This window comes from Sus scrofa, chromosome 8 (assembly GCF_054392235.1).
Source record: "Sus scrofa isolate SSC_HxYL_T2T_F1_AM1 chromosome 8, Sscrofa_HxYL_maternal_Yorkshire_Landrace_v2.0, whole genome shotgun sequence".
NCBI lineage: Eukaryota > Metazoa > Chordata > Mammalia > Artiodactyla > Suidae > Sus > Sus scrofa.
The window spans coordinates 44,280,676-44,300,593 of NC_139390.1; the positions used below are offsets into that span (position 1 = coordinate 44,280,676).

The 19,918-nt window shown below is 39.5% G+C and overlaps 1 protein-coding gene across 5 annotated transcripts; it reads right to left on the reverse strand.

Moving 5' to 3' along the window:
* Window positions 1–927: 927 nt before the first annotated feature.
* On the reverse strand, window positions 928–19,681 carry MSMO1 (methylsterol monooxygenase 1). Of its 5 annotated transcripts, none has more exons than XR_014811932.1 (6): window positions 19,619–19,681; window positions 12,888–13,173; window positions 8,167–8,315; window positions 6,839–6,965; window positions 3,172–4,939; window positions 928–2,215 (listed from the first exon to the last, which is right to left on the reverse strand). XR_014811932.1 is itself a non-coding variant. In XM_005656503.4 (6 exons), the coding sequence occupies exons 2-6, from the start codon at window positions 13,140–13,142 to the stop codon at window positions 1,696–1,698; spliced, it is 882 nt and encodes a 293-aa protein (XP_005656560.1). In that variant the 5' UTR covers window positions 13,143–13,173; window positions 19,619–19,681; the 3' UTR covers window positions 928–1,695.
* Between the last annotated feature and the right edge of the window lie 237 nt (window positions 19,682–19,918).

Genomic DNA, 19,918 nt, shown 5'->3' on the forward strand with positions numbered 1-19,918 from the left:
GAGGGCAGAAATGGAGAATGAAAAGGTTCAAGTTAGAAAACATAATCTAGTACTCTCAGCTGTGATGTTCTCAACCATTATTTGAACTGTTTTACTGTATAAGTTTTAAAAATATATAAAGAAACTAACTAGAAAACAGTTCTATATTTTTAAAAAATAACAATGTGGTTCTTCTACATGAGTGTTAGAATTACCACCTCTTGGGCGTTCTCTTGAGGTACTCTGGGTTAAGGATCTGGTATTGTCACTGCAGTGGCTTGGGTCCCTGCTGTGGCAAAGATTCTATCCCTGGCCTGGGAGTTTTCATGTGCTGCAGGCACAGCCAAAAAACCCCCCCATCACTTCTTGATTTAAGTTAGACTCCAGATGTTTAAATTAAACCAGCCCTAAAAAGTTTAGCTCTATTCCTTCATCTGTACCTTTTCTAAGTAAAAGAGCTGCTTTAATATACTCCACTGTATTAGGTCAACAGAATTTCCCACAATGGATTGCCTAATAAATATGTTAAAATTGCTGGAGTTCCCATCGTGGCTCAGTGGTTAACGAAACCGACTAGGAACCATGAAGTTGCAGGTTCGATCCCTGACATTGCTCAGTAGGTTAAGGATCCAGCGTGGTCGTGAGCTGTGGGATAGGTTGCAGACTCGGCTCAGATTCTGCGTTGCTGTGGCTCTGGTGTAGGCGGGAGGCTACAGCTCTGATTAGACCCCTAGCCTGGGAACTTCCGTATGCTGCCCTAGAAATGCCAAAAAGACAAAAAACAAAAAACAAAAAAGTTACAATTGCCAAAAAAAAAGTTTAGCAAAATGAAACATTTAAAATGCTGAAACAATTCCTTCTAGTACAAAATTTAATAACTTAGTGATTTCTATACTTTTCCTGGTAAGAATGAAAGGTGACAACTAATGTTCAAAATTGGAAACTAAATAATCAAACAAAATCACATTTATTTCAATAACTTTAAGTGCAAATACAGCAAGTCAGTTCACAAAGTCTCAAGATATAGCTTTAAGTATAATGAAAAATTGATACACAAAAACAAAAGGGTAGTTAGCAGAAATAAAGCTCAATTTAAAAAAAATTCAAGTAACCCGAAAACCTGTAGACTAAAATCTTCTTACATCAATTTGGAAATGCCTTAATTTACAGATAACAGTAGTATATTGCAAAAAGACTCCTCGAAGAAAGAGAATCACCTCAAACTGGTCAGCTCCAGATAAGAGTAGAAATTCTTGGTGTTGGCTATTTCGGATTCGGCAGCCTCACTCACACTGTATGGATTGGTGTAGGTCAACCCATGGTATTTGATTTTTAAGGAAATTCCAAAAGTGTTTAAAGTTCAATATGAGGCCGACACCACTACTAAGAGTTCTTGAAGTGGCCACTATATATAAAAGATTTAAAGACCAATTTCTGCTTCAGGTCTCTGGTACAACTGGGTGAACAGACATAGATTAAAACTCCGTTACTTAAATCCTTTTTGTAAGGTTAGCAACATGTCCTTTAAAGTTTCCTCATGGAAATTACTTAAATATATAAAAGTTCCCACCAGGAAGATAATGAAAGGTTGTTAATGTTCTTTTGATCACTTTGCAGCCAAGAGACATGTTTATTTCTGCTCCCCAGAAGCAATGTTAGCTACTAGCTTCAATTCAGGAAAATGTGTATCTTCGGGAAGGTTTATGTGAGATGTTTTTATTCAGTCTTTTTCTCAGCCTTTTTCCTCTTTTCATTGTAGGCATTATATTGAGCGTCTGTTCCAAAAATTCTGTCCCACCATGTAAATGTCGACGCATAGTTTCCAATGAAGTTCATGTGGTGGAAGTCATGGTGACGAGAACCAGCATAGAAAGGGATGAGATGTAAAGGGTTGAGAGGGATGTCATAACCACTGGGGGGAAAAAATGATAAAGATCATTAAGGACATAAAGACACAGTAAATAATCAAAGTTTTCACTGCTTGTTAACCAGTTCATTCTATTTTACCAGTCACAAAAGACAAAAACTCACAGAAAATGGTGTGTACTCTAGAAATCACTTTAAGAAATTAAATTAAAAAAATTTTAAGAAGAAATTAAATAACAACTTGATGGTATTCTTGTTGTAGCTCAGCAGGTTGCAAACTCGACTAATATCCATGAGAATGCAGGGTTTTTTTTGTTTTTTTTGTCTTTTTTTTTTAAGGCTGCACTCGCGGCATATGGAGGTTCCCAGGCTAGGGGTCGAATCGGAGCTGTAGCTGCCAGCCTATGCCAGAGCCACAGAAACACCAGATCCGAGCCGCATCTGCGACCTACACCACAGCTCAGGGCAATGCCAGATCCTCAACCCACTGAGCAAGGCCAGGGATTGAACCCGCAACCTCATGGTTCCTAGTCGGATTCATTTCTGCTGTGCCATGACGGGAACTCCCGAGGATGCAGGTTTGATCCCTGGCCTCACTCAGTGGGTTGGGGATCTGGCATTGCTGTGGCTGTGGTGTAGGCCGGCAGCGACCCCTAGCCTGGGAACGTCCATATGCCGCAGGTACAGCCCTACAAAGAAAACAAAAAAACAAAACACTTGATCGACTTATAGAAATTAATACTGTCCATTAGGGGATAAAAGAGAGGGGTTATAGTAATGAATCTTTAGCCAAGGATTCTTATTTTTTCTGTTTTTGAGGAGCTTTCTTACCATAGTTTGTAATGCCCATAATACCACTACATTTGTCTTTTAGGAAAAATGATACGAAACTAGTACCAACATTAAGAAGGTTAAACCTGTGGATCACTGTGTAGCAACTTTTTTTAGAGCACCCGCCTTTATTTTTAACTACAAATCTAAAAATCTAATCTCCACAATTATACCATCTGATTCATCCCAATCCTTCCCTCCTTTAAAGAAGCTGAGAGGGAAGGAGGGAAAAAGAGCAATGGAAGAAAAGAAAGAATGAAGGAGATACCATCTACCACTTCTCTGCCTAAGACTAGAAACATTCATTTTGCTACTTTAGTGATTCAGAAATAATTCCTAGAGTTTCATCTTCTGCTTTCATAGATAAAGAAAAAACTCCCAAGTAAAAATGCAATGAATATCTAATCATTTTAAAATAATAGCAAATTAGGATAATTTTGGAAAATTAAGTATTTTTTTCAAATAAGAGTTAGGTTTATGTTCATTATAGAAGGCTAAAGTAATTGCTGGTCTTGAATTATGGTATTTAACCAGATTTTTAAGGAAGCAAAAAAATACTTTTGTTTGAACAATATTTTAGGGAGACTAAGCAAGGCATGAAGCCCCAAAGCCAGAGAAAAAATAAATGATAAATTTTACTACATAAAAATTTAAAAGTACTGCAAAAGAACCATTAAGAGTTAAAATTCAAATGACAGGTGGAGAGAAAATATTTACAACAAAACAAGCGAAGCTTACATGAAACCAATACGTTATGAAACATATAACCCAATAGGAAACTAGGCAAATGATATAGAATGGTAATTTAAAGAAAAAAATAGAGAGTTCCTGTTGTGGCACAGTGGAAACAAATCTGACTAGTAACCATGAGAATGTTGGTTTGATCCCTGGCCTTGCTCAGTGGATTAAGGATCTGGCGTTGCCATGAGCCGTGACGTAGGCCAGCAGCTGCAGTTCCAATTCAAGCCCTAGCCTGGGAATTTCCATATGCCATGAGTGCGGCCTTAAAAAGAAAAATGAAAAACAAAAAACAAAAAAACTGTTAGTCAACAAGCACACAGACAGCTGTGCGGCCTCACCAGCCCCTGGGGAATCCATATCATAACCCTAAATGCTCTCTGCTCTCCTACTGACCAAAGTAACATGACTGTAACATCCAGACTGGAAAGGGAGCAGGGAAAGCATTCTTACAGGCCTCTGCTGGGCATGCAGCGGAGGGCAAAATCTTATTTCATTTTCTCAAGTAATTCATGAATATTCCCTTACCACAAAAATAACAGCCATAGATAGACAGGAATGTAAAAATAAAATAAAATAATCTATTGTTTGAACTTTTATCCAATGATTATATTCTCTTGTTTTCTTAAAAATAACAACATTGACAAGATTAATGTCTCTTATTAGTCTACTTAGGAAAAAAAAAGCTAATCTATGACAATGATTACAGTGGGTGAAATGGGTGAAGGTGGTCAAAGGTAGGAACTTTCAGGTATAAGATGAATAAGTCCTGGGCATGTAATGTGTGTTGACTACAGTGTAATAAGGACTATAGTCAAAAATCCCGTGAATTTGAAAATTGAGAGTAGATCTGAAAAATTCTCATCATCATAAGAAAAAAAAACTGGAGTTTCTGTCGTAGCTCAGTGGTTAACGAATCTGACTAGGAACCATGAGGTCAAGGGTTCGATCCCTGGCCTCGCTCAGTGGATTAATGACCCGACATTGCCATGTGCTGTGGTGTAGGTTGCAGATGCAGCCTGGACCCTGTGTTGCTGTGGCTGTGGCGTAGGCCGGCGGCTACAGCTCTGATTAGACCCCCTAGCCTGGGAACCTCCATACACCATAGGTGAGGCCCTAGAAAAGACAAAAAAAAAAGACAAATAAATAAAAACAAAAAAATAAGAAAAAAAAGTAACTGCATAGTGATGATCGATGTGCTGATCATTTTGCAATACATACAGATATCAAACTATTATGTGGTCCACCTAAAAAACTAACACAATGTTATGTGTCAATTACATTTCAACTTAAAAAAAAGAAAGATAATCTACGACCATGAAAACAGAATATTTTGATATCTTCTACTTGAATAGAAATCGTTAACTCACCTATGGACATCGATAGTTTCTATCAAACGAACGGTCACCCAGGCCCAAAGAAGAATAACATGATCACATAACAGCATGATTCCAATGAAAAATCCAGTTCCCAGAATTAGGGTTTCCAGAGGGTGTGCATATTCAGCTTCCATCCCAAATGGAGCCTAAAACAAATCAGAACTGCTTACTGCACTGTGACAGTTAATGTTATGGATCAACTTGCCCAGACTGTGGTGCCCAGCCGTTTGGTCAAACTCCAGTCCAGATGTTGCTGTGAAGGTTTTTTGGATGTAACTGACACTGAAATCAGTAGACCCTGAGTAAAGAACAGGACCCGCCATAACACAGGCAGGCTGCATCCAATCAGTAAAGGCCTTAAAAGCAAAGCCTGAGGCTTCCCAAAGAACAAGGAATTCTCACTCCTGCAATACAGAAGCCTTGCCTGGTTTCCAGACTGCTGCCCTGAGGGATTCGGACCCAGGATGCAACACCAACTCTAGTCCGCATCTCCAGCCCGTGAGCTGCCCTACAGATTTCAGATTCACTAGACCCTACAACTGCACGAGCCAATTACTTACAATAAAACTCCTACTGTGTGTGTATTTCCTATTGATTCTGCTTCTCTGCAGAACCCTGACTAATATATATATGCATATATATATTCTAATTTATCTATGCATATAATTTTATAAAATGATGTCCTTTCTATATGTGATGGTGGTACAGTCATCCTTTGGTACCTGATGGGGTTCCAGGATCCCCATGGATACTAAACTCTGAGGATGCGCAAGTATCTGACATAAAATGGACAGTATTTACACATAACCTGCACACTTCCTATTTACCAATAATACCTAATAAAATGTAAATGCTATGTAAGTAGCTACAAATACAGTTTAAAGGTTATTAAATAGTTACCCGCTTAAGACAAATTCAAGTTTTGCCTTTTGGAACTTTCTGGAAATCCCCCCCCACCCCACCCATATTTTCGATCTGAATTCATGGATTCAGAACCCATGGATTCTGAGGGTCAACTGTATATTCAGCCATACATATATGAACATCAACAGTGATTCTCAATAAAAATCTTTTGTTACTCTTACCAGACATCAAAAGGTCTTGGGATGTCCTTAATACAATCTATTTCAATAGCTATCTCTGAAGACTTAAGATAAAGGCATTACACAACTGACTTGAATTCTAATTTTGATTTATGCACCTGAATTTGATCTGCCAAGAAAGGGATGTTTGGTTTGGCATATCACGTAATCAGGATAATGCAGAACATACCAAAATAACCAAAATCTAATGACAAAGCTGTTCTAACACACACACACACACACACACAAATCACTGTTTATGAGGAGTTAGCAATGAGATAGAAAGGTATTAAAACTAAGCTGGCAGTTGTTTTGGAATTTTACTGATTCGAGGTTTGTTGTTTGGGGTCCCACTTACAACATCAGAGCTGCTCTCAAACTGCCAGAAACCCAACTATGTCAGGACAGTTCCCTGAGCCCCAAAACATAAACGAACCATTTCATGGAACATTCTTCTTTCCAGTTTCAATTTACCATGAAATAAAAAAAATAAAATTTGTAGAACTGGCTTTGTGTGTGTGTTTATTACATTTTTTTTTTTTTCTTCGTCTTTTGTCTTTTTGTCTTTTGTTGTTGTTGTTGCTATTTCTTGGGCCGCTCCCGCGGCATATGGAGGTTCCCAGGCTAGGGGTTGAATCGGAGCTGCAGCCACTGGCCTACGCCAGAGCCACAGCAACGCAGGATCCGAGCCGCGTCTGCAACCTATACCACAGCGCACGGCAACGCCGGATCGTTAACCCACTGAGCAAGGGCAGGGACCGAACCCGCAACCTCATGGTTCCTAGTCGGATTCGTTAACCACTGCGCCACGACGGGAACTCCCTATTACATTCTTAATAATCATGCTGAAAGAAGAAGAAAGAAAAATATCGCTGACAATTTTTTTTTTAAGTCTAGGGGATTTTTAAAAAATATTATTGCCTCCAAGAGAAAAAATGTACATTAAATATAATTCTTACATACCTGAAACTCATGATGAATTTTATGAATATATTTATATATTCTTTTGTGGTGTAAGAGCCTATGCAGGAAATAGTGCCAGGTATCCTCAATCACAGCACAGCCAAAGCATCTTGCCAAAAGCATGTACCTTTAAAGTGAAAATGCCATAATGAGGATAAAATAACTTTTACTTAAGTAATCTAGACTTTTTACCTGGGTCACTGCTGGAAACACGACATAAAACCAAATACCAGGTGGTTCCCGTTGTGGCTCAGTGGTAATGAACCCGACTAGTAAGTATCTATGAGGATTTGAGCTTGATTCCTGGCCTTGCTCAGTGGGTTAGCGATGCGGCGTTGCACTGCTGTGAGTATAGGTCACAGACTCGGCTCAGATCCTGCATTGATGTGGCTCAGGTGTAGGCAGGCGGCTACAGCTCTGATTAGACCCCTAGCCTGGGAACTTTCATATGCCATGGGTGTGGCCCTAAAAAGCAAAAAAACAAAAAACCAAGAAAGAAAAAACCAAATACCATCCTGACCTAACTGGATATACTGATCAACAAATTCTCAAAACTGCTAGATACAATTGGCTAAATGACAGAAACTGAAGAGTTAAAAAGTCTGTGACCACCACACCAATTCCAGTTCATTTAAGAAAAAGTCACAGGTATAAAATCGAAGTTAAGAAATAAGATTCAAAACTTCTAGGAAAAGAATAACATTGACGAAGGACTCAAATTATGAGACGAAGGACTCAAATTATGAGTAGCAAAAGTAAAATCATTAGGGGTTTTTTTTCTGCCAAAGAGAAGGACATAGTGCAATGGGCAAGAAAGACTTTATATACATATGAACACACACACAGACATTCTTTTGAATATCGAATATACATTAATAAGAGAAACATACATCTATATATTGTACATCTATATTCAGGTTATGTCAAACAGTTAAATATAAATGTTATGGGAACAAACATTTATGCTCAGATAATATACCTCTATGTCTGTATGGACACAATTTTTATAAACCTCACAAACTCTCTTATTTTTTTCCACTCATTTTTGACTTAAAATGCAATGTATTTTTTCTCAGCATAAGCATAAGGATGCTATGGAAACTTCTGATACAAGAAACTCACCTTCTGGTAAAATATTACATAAAATTAGAAACATAAAAACAGGAACATTTTGTTTCTACTGTGGTTTACTTTTTCTACATTTTTACTACTCTCAAAGTTTCAAACAAATAAACATTAACCAAATGAGGAAAGAAGATAAACATTAAGGATATTTTAATCAGATGATAAACCATGACTGAGTATAAAAACCATATTTATCCACATACCATCTTGGCATTGTTTCCCAATCGTAAGGAATACTGAAATACTCCGTAAAATAATAAGTTCCACAAATCAAAGGAAACTGGATACAAAAGTGATTAAACAGAAGTACTTTAAAGCATTTCCACTGGTTTTCCCATGTTTCTGGTTTATCCTATGGAGAAAAATCACAGTATTTAGTTTAGCTTCTGCTATCATGAATTTCACCTGAAAATGATAATTATTAATTTTTCCTCTAATGTTTATATAGGACCTTAATTATGTTATTTAATTAATCCTATGTTATCTGAATTTTATATTATAAGCACATCAACCCCCCTTCTTAGTCCCTGACCAACTATTACCACCACTTTAAATAGGTAAAGAGATTGTTAATAGACAAACCAGCAAAATAATCCCAAAGACCTCAACAAACCAAAGCAACACCACAGAATGAAGAGCTCTTGTCTTTTCTGCCTGCAAATCACTTGTCTTGTACCAGGAATTCCAGAGGGAGAAGCGTGTTCTGCTAAGACCACAGTCAGATTGTGCACACAGCATTGGAAGCCTTGCCATGCAGGTAAACCAATGCTTCTAGCCATTCAGAATATTCATCCCCAGAAATAAGTGCATTTCTGTCCAAATACACTAATAGAATTGTAAATTCTCTGAGCTAGAAGAACTTGAGAAACAAACATGTCCAGGTGGTTCCCAAAGAATGGAGAGCTACTTGCCCAGAGATGCAGGAGTTCAGATCAAAGTCAAAATATGGAAGTATAATCAATGGAGTTCAATGTTACTAAAACCTCATCAGGGTGATCGACTTGCTCAGCAAACCATATGGAAAAACCTAGATTTATTCAGTAAAGGGCTATACTAACACTACTCACAATAGCCAAGACGTGAAAACAACCTAAATGTCCTTCGACAGATGAATAAATTAAGAAGATGTGGTGCATATACACAATGGAATAGTACTCAGCCATAGAAAAGAACAAGATAATGCTACCTGCAGCAGCATGGATGCAACTAGGGATTCTCATACTAAGTCAAGTCAGAAAGAGAAAGACAAATACCGTATGATATCACTTCTATGTAGAATATAAAATATGGCACAGACGAACCTATCTGCAAAACAGAAACAGACTCACAGATATAGAGAACAGACTTGTGGTTGCCAAGGAGCGGGGAGGAGGGAGTGGGATGGACTGGGAATTTGGGGTTGGTATATGCAAGCTATTACATTAAGAATGGATTAGCAATGAAGTTCTTCTGTACAGCACAGGGAACTAAATCCAATTTCTTGGGGTAGAACATGATGGAAAATAGTATGAGAAAAAGAATGCATATATATTTATGACTGGGTCACTTTGCTGTACAGCAGAAACTGACACAACATTGTAAATCAACTATAATTTAAAAAAACTTTATAAAGGTCTGCATTTAAAAAGAAGTGCATTTGGTTTTACCAAAAGATGGTGATAATAAATAGTAGCTATCACTTTGTTTTAAATGTACTTACTTCAAAATTCAGAAACTTGCTAATCAAGATTTTTTACCCAAATCAAAAGATCCCAAGGATGGAAACCATTTGCCATTGGCAGAGGCCCAGAGAAGTCAACCACCCTGCCCAGGATCACACATGCTGTTATTAGCAGAACTTGGACTAAAATCTATGTCTCCAGTGTTGTTTTTGAAGTTCTTTAGGACAGTCACCTCCCCTGACAAAAAAGGAACGGCAATCAACTGGTAATCAATCTGGAGAGCTGGCTCTAATCTCAGGGCCTCTGAGGCTGACAACTCAAGTTCCTCAACAATAAAATAAGGGGTTCAGGCAAGACAATTTAAAACTGTCTATTTCTACTCTGAGCATGATCTGACCTGGCTCCTCCAAAATTCCAGTCTGTGACTGGGGACAAAATAAATGGAAGATTCTGGCTTGGGTTGGCAAAGGGACTCTTTTCTCCGTAGAACTGTGTTTAACAGACTTTAGCAGATATCCTGGCTAGAATCTAATACTCACGTGGCTGCAGAAATTAATAAAAAATGAATCAACTGCAACTAAAAAAAAAAACCCTGTGCTTTACTTTTTACCAGGCCCATGGACTTTAGAAAGAATGTTTTCAGTGGACACATCCTTGAAGAAAGTTCCTAGAGAATTAAGATGTATGACTTTTTATTATTTGCCTTTTTAGGGCCATACCTGCAGCATGTGGAGGTTCCCAGGCTTGGGGTCAAATGGGAGCTCTAGCTGCTGGCCTATGCCACAGCCACAGCCATGCCAGATTTGAGCCGTGTCTGTGACCTACGCCACAGCTCATGGCAATGCCAGATCCTTAACCCACTGAGTGAGGCCAGGGAGCGAAACTGCATCTCCATGGATACTACTCAGATTCCTGCTAACCCATGACGGCTTGTTTTTAAACCCTCTTAAGTTGTGAAAATTTGTACTGATTCACAATTTTAGTATCAAAAAAGCTCAAAGCAGGGACTTTAATGATTGCAAAACTCAAGACATGTCAAGTACAGACCTAAAGCCCATTGATCTCAGTTTTTAAGTTACTAGTTGGAACCCATTAGATTACTGCCTGTCCTTTCTCTTGCCACATTTTATTCTAAAGTCTCCATAAACTTTGACTGGAACATATCTTTCTCTCTCTGAAAGTGTGTTACCACCTCTGATCAGTGAGTCAACCACAGAGGGCAGACAGCACAGGGATACTTTGGCCTGGTCAGCCATACAACCCATCAGCCCTATAAAGAAGCCAGTGGGTGACCCAGGGCAGCCAGAGCTCCAACAACAACTCAAGACATCCAAACTCAACTGTGCCTTTCAAAGTAGGCCTTTTTATGAAAAGCATTTTGGAAATTTTGTGCTGATGTATCATTTCTCTCTCTAACAAGCTGGTCCAGATTCTTCCCTGGGAACTGCGCCCAACTCCATAGTCTACACATTACAAGAGTCTGCTATTTTCTCTACGTTTAAAACTGGGTATATCTCAGCACCCTGTCATGCACAGAAATCTCACAAGAACCAGAGCTGTGTAGTTCCCATTGTGGCTCAGTGGGTTAAGAACCTGACATAGCCTCCACAAGGATGTGGGTTTGAGGGTTCAATCCCTAGCCTCACTCAGTAGGTTAAGGATCTGGCATTGCCATATGCTATGGTGTAGGTTGCAGTTCGGCTCGGATTCAGTGTTGCTGTGGTCGTGGTGTATGTGGCAGCTGCAGCTCTGATTCAGCCCTTAGCCTGGAAACTTCCATAAGCTGCACCTGTGACCGTAAGAAAAGAAAAAAAAAAAAAAAAAAAAGAAAGAAACAGTGCTGTGAAGCAAATATCTGGAAGCTAGGAGTATCATCACTTTTTTAGGTTGATAGGAACTACCACAATATATTTTGGGTAAAAACAAAACCTCAACCGTCCTGATCAAAGTCTTAGAATATTAACATACATGTAGGAGCTGAGACATCAGAGGTTAGAGTGAACTGCAAATAATACCCATAAATCTCCCTAATCTTCTTTCCAGCTAATTTAAAAATTTAAAATTTATATCTGATAAAACCTCTCCATAAAGTGGATATAGAGGGAATATATCTCAACATAATAAAGGTCACGTATGATAAACCCACAGCTAACACCATACTCAGTGGTGAAAAGCTGAAAACATTTCCTCTAAGATCAGGAACAAGACAAAGATGCCCATTTTGACCACTTTTATTCAGCATAGTGTTGGAAGTCCTAGCCACAACACTCAGACAAGGAAAGAAATAAAAGGAAAACAAATTGGAAAGGAAGAAATAAAACTCACTGTTTACATACACAAATACTAATCAGTCATTATGACACAATGAAGTTTTGCCACTTGCAACAACATGAATGGACCTGAAGGATTACACTAAGTGAAATAAGTCAGACAAAGACTACATGTTCATGATCAATTATATGGTAGGGAGAAAAAACCCTATACAAATGAATGAATAGAACGAAACACAGACTTCACAGGTGTAGAAAACAAAATTGGTTACCAGTGGGGAGAGGGAAGGAAGAGTAAGATTAAGAGGATTAAGAGGTACAAACAATGACATATACAACAGATAAGCAACAAGGATATATTAAACAGCACAGGGAATATAGCCAATATTGTGTAAATTTAAATGGAGTATAATCTGTAAAAGTTTTTAATCAGAATGCTGTACACCTAAAGCTAAAATATTATAAATCAACTACACCTCAGTAAAAAATTTTTTAATTTAAAATTTATAAACCCAAATGGGATAAACGTCATATCTACCTAAGGCACAATTTAAAAAATTATTCTTAAAACCTTATCAGTAATGACATAAGGCAGTGCTATCTAATATGGTAGCAGCTAGAAACGTGGCTAGTGAACATTTTAAATGCAGCTAGTCTTACCTGAAATGGGCTGAAGTAATATACACTGGAATTCAACGACTTACTTTAAGAATAAGAACAACATATCCCATTAAGAACTCTTAAACTTTGATTACTTTGTTGAAATGACAACAGTTCAGATTTACTGGGTTAAATAAAATATATTGTGAACATTATTTTCCCAAATAATTTTTACTTTTTAATGTAGTGGAAGAAGATTATATATGTGGTCTCATTACTTGTCTATTGGTCGACCTTGATCTAGAGTCTACTTTCAGTTATGAAGTTACATTTACTTTAAAGATATTCAACAACACTAACGATAACATTCCATTCCAAGTTCATCATACTCACCTTCTGAATTTTGTACTTTTTCATGTAAGGTATAAATTGAAACAAAAATCCAGGTAAACAGAAAAAGAAATAAAGGGCCTCATGAACTATGAGGGATCCCCACGTTGCAATCTGGAACTTTGTATAATTGTTCAACATATAATTCCAAGCATTTTTAAATGGTTCCTGCAGAGGATTCTCAGGTAGAAGTGAATCTACATACTCCACAGCCAAGGATGCCGAACTAAAGATGCTGATACTTTCATTTGTTGCCATTTTTCAAATGTCTGCAGGCAGCCTTATAATTCTGTAAATATAAATAAATAAATAAGCATGCAAGCAGAACAATGAAATTCTAAAAAAGGTTTTTAAATGCTTCTGATTAATTTTTTAAAAATAATTACTAAAGGCCAATCTCTCAGGTCCTAAACATGTGATTTAAAAATATCAGTCTAGAGGTTCCTTCTGTCGTGCAGTGGGTTAAGAATCTGACTGCAGGATTTGATCCCTGGCCTGGAGCAGTGGGTTAAAGGATCTGGTGTTGCTGGAGCTGTAGCATAGGCTGCAGTTGTGTGGCTCAGATTTAGTTCCTAGTTTGGGAACTTTCATATTCTATTGGTGTGGCCTTAAAAAAAATAAAATAATAAACAGGAGTTCCCGTTGTGGTGCAGTGGAAACGAATCCAACTAGGAACCATGAAGTTGCAGGTTTGATCCCTGGCCTCACTCTGTGGGTTAAGGATCTGGCATTGTTGTGAGCTGTGGTGTAGGTCGAAGACGTGGCTTGGATCCTGCGTTGCTGTGGCTGTGGCTCTGACGTAGGCCGGCAGCTGTAGCTGTGATTAAGTCCTTAGCCTGGGAACCTCCATATGCCGTGAGTGCTGCCCTAAAAAGCAAAAAGCAAAAACAAACAACAAACACCAGTCTACAGGATGTCATCATCATCTACATTTGTAAATATGAGTTAAAAGCCACATGTTCACTCTCAAGAGCAAGATATAAAGAACAATAGTGGATAAGAAATTTCAAAACGTTTTTAAAGAGACTTTTCAGTGTGGTCTCTAAGATAAACCTTGTCATTTCAATGAACAATAGTTGAGTTTAAAAATGTCAATTAAAACCAAAAGAATCTATAAAGAAAAAGTCTGCCAAATTTGACTACGTAAAAATTAAATACTTACATAACTGGGAATTAAAAAGCAATTATAAATAAAGTCAAAGATCAAATGACAAACTGGAAAACATATTTCCAAGAATCATGATAAAGGGCCACAAAGCACACTTTGGAAAAAGCCTAAAAACCTAATAGAAAAATGACAAAGACCATTCACAGAAGGTTCACAGAAAAATAAATACAAATGCTCATGAAGCAAGTGAACAGTTCAGTTTGAATCAAATAGGAAATGCATCTTTAAATCTCTAAGTTTCACAATACTTAGTACCCAACAATTTGGAGAAACAGGCACCATGGTATATTGCGGATGGGAGGATCTGTCTATCTTTGAAGAAAAAATTCACAGTATTTATTACAGTTCAAAATGAATACACCTTTTGGAGTTCCTGCTGTGCGGCAATGGGATCGTGGAGTCTCTGCAGTTCCAGGAAGCAGGTTTGATCCCCATCCAGCACCCAGCATGGTGAGTAAAAAGATGCCCCAGCTGTGGCTCAAATCTGATCATCCCTGATCCAGGAATTCCATATGCCTTGGGGCAGCCAAAAAAAAATATATATGTATCTTTTGAATTCCCCAGTAGCTCAGCAGGTTAAGGATCCAGCGTTATCACTGCTGTAGCATGGGTTTGATCCCTGGCTCAGGGAACTTCTGTAAGCTATAGGGGTAGCCAAAACAAAACACCAAACCAACAAAATAAATACACCTTTGACCCAGCATTTTTCTCACTCGAGTGTACAAAGACACTGACTGAAGGAAGCATTGCTTATAATAGCAAAAAACAAAGAGAAAAAAGAAAAATAAACTAAGTCCAACAATAAGAAATAAATAAATTCTATCATGTCCTTCCAAAGACACACAGCCACTTAAAAGGAGGATGTTCTACATGTTCTACATACAAAGATGTCTAAAGACAATGTTAAATGAAATAGCAAGTTGTGGAATGTATATAGCAAGAGCCCCACTTACATTTTTGTGAAAAGTTTGTATACTTTAAGCACTTTTATGTATCTGTGCACATCAGACACACACACAAACACAGAAAACATAGAAAATGCATATACACTCCTGGTGGGGGGGGGGAGTTACAAAGAGGAGACAAATTCAGCTTTATACTGTATACTTTCTTACAATTTAATCTTTTTTCATGAGCATGTTTTATTTTCATGATAAATAAGTTTAATAGATCAATCAAAATACAAACTTATGAAGAATGACACTTTCCAAAAAATGTTTACTTCCATCCCTAAATTACAAATGGACCACTAAAATTGCAAATGGACTACTGAAAATAAATACATGAAGCCTGAGAAGCACTCTTTAATATTGCTTAAAATGATCCCCCATGGAGTTCCAGTGGTGGCTCAGTGGGTTGGGGGACTGATGTTGTCTCTGTGAGGATGCAAGTTCGATCCCTGGCCTCATCAATGGGTTAAGAATCTGGCGCTGCAGCAAGCTGTGGTGTACGTCACAGATGCAGCTCAGATCCAGTGTTGCTATGGCTGTGGTGTAGGCCTGCAGCTACAGCTCCAATTCAAACCCTGGCCCAGGAACTTCTATATGCCACAGGGAGAGCCATTAAAAAGGCTCCCCCTCCCTCAACTTGACCTCTTATCAAAGAGGATACAGGGAAGCTTAGCCAGCTTACCCAGGGCTCCGAATTCACTTTGCATCCTTATCTAGTCACTCTGTGACTAGAATGTCACAGCCTGAGCTCACTCACCCTCTCCTCTTAGACTTCCTGGCCTTGTGTTCTAATCCTACCTCATCAAGAACTTGTCCATCACTTACCCTTTCTCACCTTCCATCTTTCCCTCTTGACCGAGTCCATCCTGTCAAGTTTTAAAACATACCCAAGTCTTCCTTCCTTGAGAAAAGTTTTCCTAACCTCCATCCATAACCTCCCTCTCAAGCCACTGTTCCATTTCTTTTTCTTTGGGCCAACAAACTTATCTCAAGGTAGAGATCCCCATACAGCCTCTTACTGCTGAATTCTCACCCACACAATTTGCTCAACTACAGCTGACCCTTCTATAACACAGGTCTGAACTATGAGGGTCCAGTTAGACTTGAATTTTTTTTTCAATAAATACAATGGAAGATTTTTTTTGAGATTTGTGTCAATTTGAAAAAAACCAAAACAGGTGAACCTCAAAGCCTAGAAATATAAAAAAATTAAGAAAAAGCTAAGTATTTCATGAATGCATAAAATATATGTAGTTACTAGTCTATTTTTACATACGCATAAAGTGAGCGATGTTTCATATAAAATCAATGTTACATTTTCTGTTTTACAACTCTACTTTCAAAGAATTACATCACCATACACTATTCTCTCTCTCTTGCAATTGGAGAAACTGCAACCCAGTCTATTGTCACAGGCAAAGTGGTTTTAAAACATAGTAACAATGTTTCCAATACTATATCATGAGTATAACAAATACTATATGCTATAAAACTTCATAATGATTCACTCATCAGTGTGCAACCTGGGCTACTGTGAAGCAACTGTAGCAATTATACTACTCAACCACAAAGCAATCACACTGCTGCTTTTTCATCATTAATGATGAATCCTTACACCTGTAAATAAGTATGAATTCCTTTTTCAAGTCATCTTTTCATTTCTGATGTCTAGTGTTAGTAGTATGTATAATATCTACAGTGTTTTGATCATCTAAGACTGACATAAACTTACAACGTCAATAAATATGGCACAGAACTGTACAGGTGTTTTCCTTATTTTTTAACATTTTCTTTTCTCAACTGTTTGTGTTATTCAACAGTAGGCTGTTAGCAGTTCAGTTTGTAGGGGCGGAGGGAGTCAAAAGTTATGTGTGGATTTTCAATTGTCCAGGGGGTTGGTGCTCCAACCCTCAAGTTGTTTAAGGGCCAACTATACTTGCAATTAGCTCCCCACCCACACGAAAAGTCTTCAATCTTCTAAATTACAAAATAAATTTTGTTCAATCCTCATTTTTCATGAGATCATCATCAAATCTGACAATGTTGAACCAACACCACTTACTAGCTGTGTGACCTTGAGCCAGTTAAGTAACTTCTCTGAACCTGTTTTATTATCTGCAAAATGTAAAGAATAACAATAATAACTTGATGATGTATATGTATATCAAATTACCCCAATGTACCCCTTAAATGTCTTATAATTTTTTCAATTATACCTTGGTAAAGCTGAAAAAATAAGGAAGAGCAATATGGTTCTTCTAATGAGTCTAAGGAATAATGTATGTGACATACTTAACATAGGACCTGACACACAGTAGCTACAAGAAGCTAACGGAGTTCCCCCTGTGGTGCATCAGAAATGAATCCGACTAGGAACCATGAGGTTGCAGATTCGATCCTAGCCTCGCTCATTGGGTTAAGGATCTGGAGTTGCCATGAGTTGTGGCGGAGGTTGCAGATGCAACTTGGATCCTGCGTTGCTGTGGCTGTGGCTGTGGCTGGCAGCTGTAGCTCTGATTCGATCCCTAGCCTGGGAACCTCCATATGCCCTGCATGCTGCCCTAAAAAGACAAAAAAAAAAAAAAAAAAAAAAAGAAGCTAACATTCACTAAGCACTTTCTATAACGTAGCTATGTTCTAACAGTGTTACATTACTCTTTATTAAAGACGTTAATACTTTAATCCCTACCATACCTTCAAGGTAGGCATTTTTATTATTGCCATTTTACAAACAAAAAACTGAGGTTTAGAAAGATGAAGTTTCCCAAGTTACAAAAAATGTGAAGTGGGGTACCTGTGCTCTCATCCACCATACTATACTGCAATCCTAAATTTAAAAAAGCACATAGTTAAATATTATAATAAGGGGGGAATCATTCCTACAGTTCACCTAAGCCTCCTGAAAGAGTATGCTAGTTAGGCTGTCTTCATCTTCACATTTCCCCACTATTTAATCTGTTCCCTAATCAATATGTTGAATCTACTCTTAGTAAATGAAAGGGTCTCCTAGCTGCCAGATCTAACCAACATTTTTGGGGGTTTATGTGGCCACTCTGGAAGATTTGATACTTCTCTCCTTGAAACACCCTCCTTTCCTCATATGTATTCACTCTGACTTAATGTGCTAGTATGTGCTGCCACTGTGCTCACTGCTGCCCTTGGCCTTGACTTCAAAACATATAATCTAGTGAGGAATCAAAGTAACCAGACTATCACAAAACCTGTGATAAGAACAATAAGGGGCTGGGAATTCAGAGTGCTGGAATGGAGAGGCCCAGGGGAGAGAAAGATGCACCTAAACTAAAAGCTGGAGCTTGGAGGGGCGGGACCAGATTGGAAAAGAGTAATGTAGGGTAGGATGGGGTGGGTAGGCCTGATTTAAGTAAAGGAAACATCAGTTCCTAAGACTCAACCAGGAGAGGATAAAGGACACGGGCCCATTCTGATTCAATGTGTCTGTGGTACAGCTTTTGAGAGAGGAAGGCTCAAGAATTAAGGCTCACCCCTAAATTCCCAGGGATGTTTTCCTTACCCTTTTCTAATTATTCCAGATTACCTAGAGAGTAATCTGTGTTAGGAAAATGCTGATATTCAGTCTCTCTCTCCAGGCCTCATTCCGAAACTCCAGGTTCTGATTATCCAAAAATCCTCTGGCCACCTCCAACCAAGACAGTTCTGAGGCACGTCAAGCAGCCGCTCCCTGCAACCCTGCCCAGAGGCTCCCTCACCTCCTACACCTCCTGACCTGGTTCATCACCTATTTAGCCATCTCAGAATGTTCCAGGTCTCTATCTCTGCTGCCTGGGTTAAGTCTTCAATCACTTACCTGATTTACACATAACAAGCTTAATTAATATTCAGGAGTTTACTCTCTGGACTCAAGGGAGGGAAATGGGTACACTGTTGCCAACTGAACAAAAGCGAAAAAATTGGAGTGAAAGAGGAAAGAGTGAATTTTCTCCTTTTCATATCCCTGCACAACCAGACTGCCTGGAAGCCGGCTAGGTGCTCTGACAGAAGAAATGCAGCTGTTTGCGGATTCCTTGAGAAACCTGAACTTGAGCTGTCTCGGTGCTGCCAGCCGTGCCTGACGCGAGCCGAGCCCCACCGCACCTCCAAGCACGCCCTGCCTCACCCCTCCGTCAGGTCACGTTCATCTAAACAGCAGGCAGCTTCCCCCTTCCCCGGGCCCTGAAAATTCCAGGGAACTTCTCCCCAGCTAAGGACCCGGGCCTCTGCTCTCCTCCTCCCTTACCTCCTCACCCGCACTCTCCGTTTTCCTACACTAAGGCCACGGACTGTCCTGCGCTCCAGGCCTCTCTGACCACGCAAAACAGCTTCCTCTGTAGGTGCGGCCTTCTGCCCAACTCCTACTCATTCTTCAGTACCCTCCTCGGATGCCCCTTCCAGCCACACGCTCGCCGCGCACACACACAGGCCCTGCTTCCTCTTTGTAAACGTCTGGCCTTTGTCACTCGGTGCTATGACCATTGTCCCCAGTGACCACTGACTGCTGAGAGCCATACCCGGCTCGACACTGACGATTCCACCCGCGCCCGCCACAAGACGGCCTCCACCCGCGAGCGCCGGCCAAGCTCTGCATCCCACCCTCTCACCTGCACGCTGCGCGGCCGCCGCCTCCCAAGCTCCACTGGGATGCGCAGCTCGGTGAGGCCTCCAGCTCCTCCGGTCGTTATTCGCTTGCGAGAGCCAGGCCCCACCTTCCAGGCTCTGTGATTGGTCGGTGCAGCTGCCGTCATCGTGTGACTCTACTGAAAGGAGGGCTGGCGGCTCGGCCATTGGCTGCACGGATGGAGTGAGGATCGTGAGAGCGAGGCATCCGGCCAGTAGCGGCGTCCGGAGCCTGCTGGCAGGAGCGACCTTCAGTCCGGGAGGTGGGCGTTCCCCCACCCCGC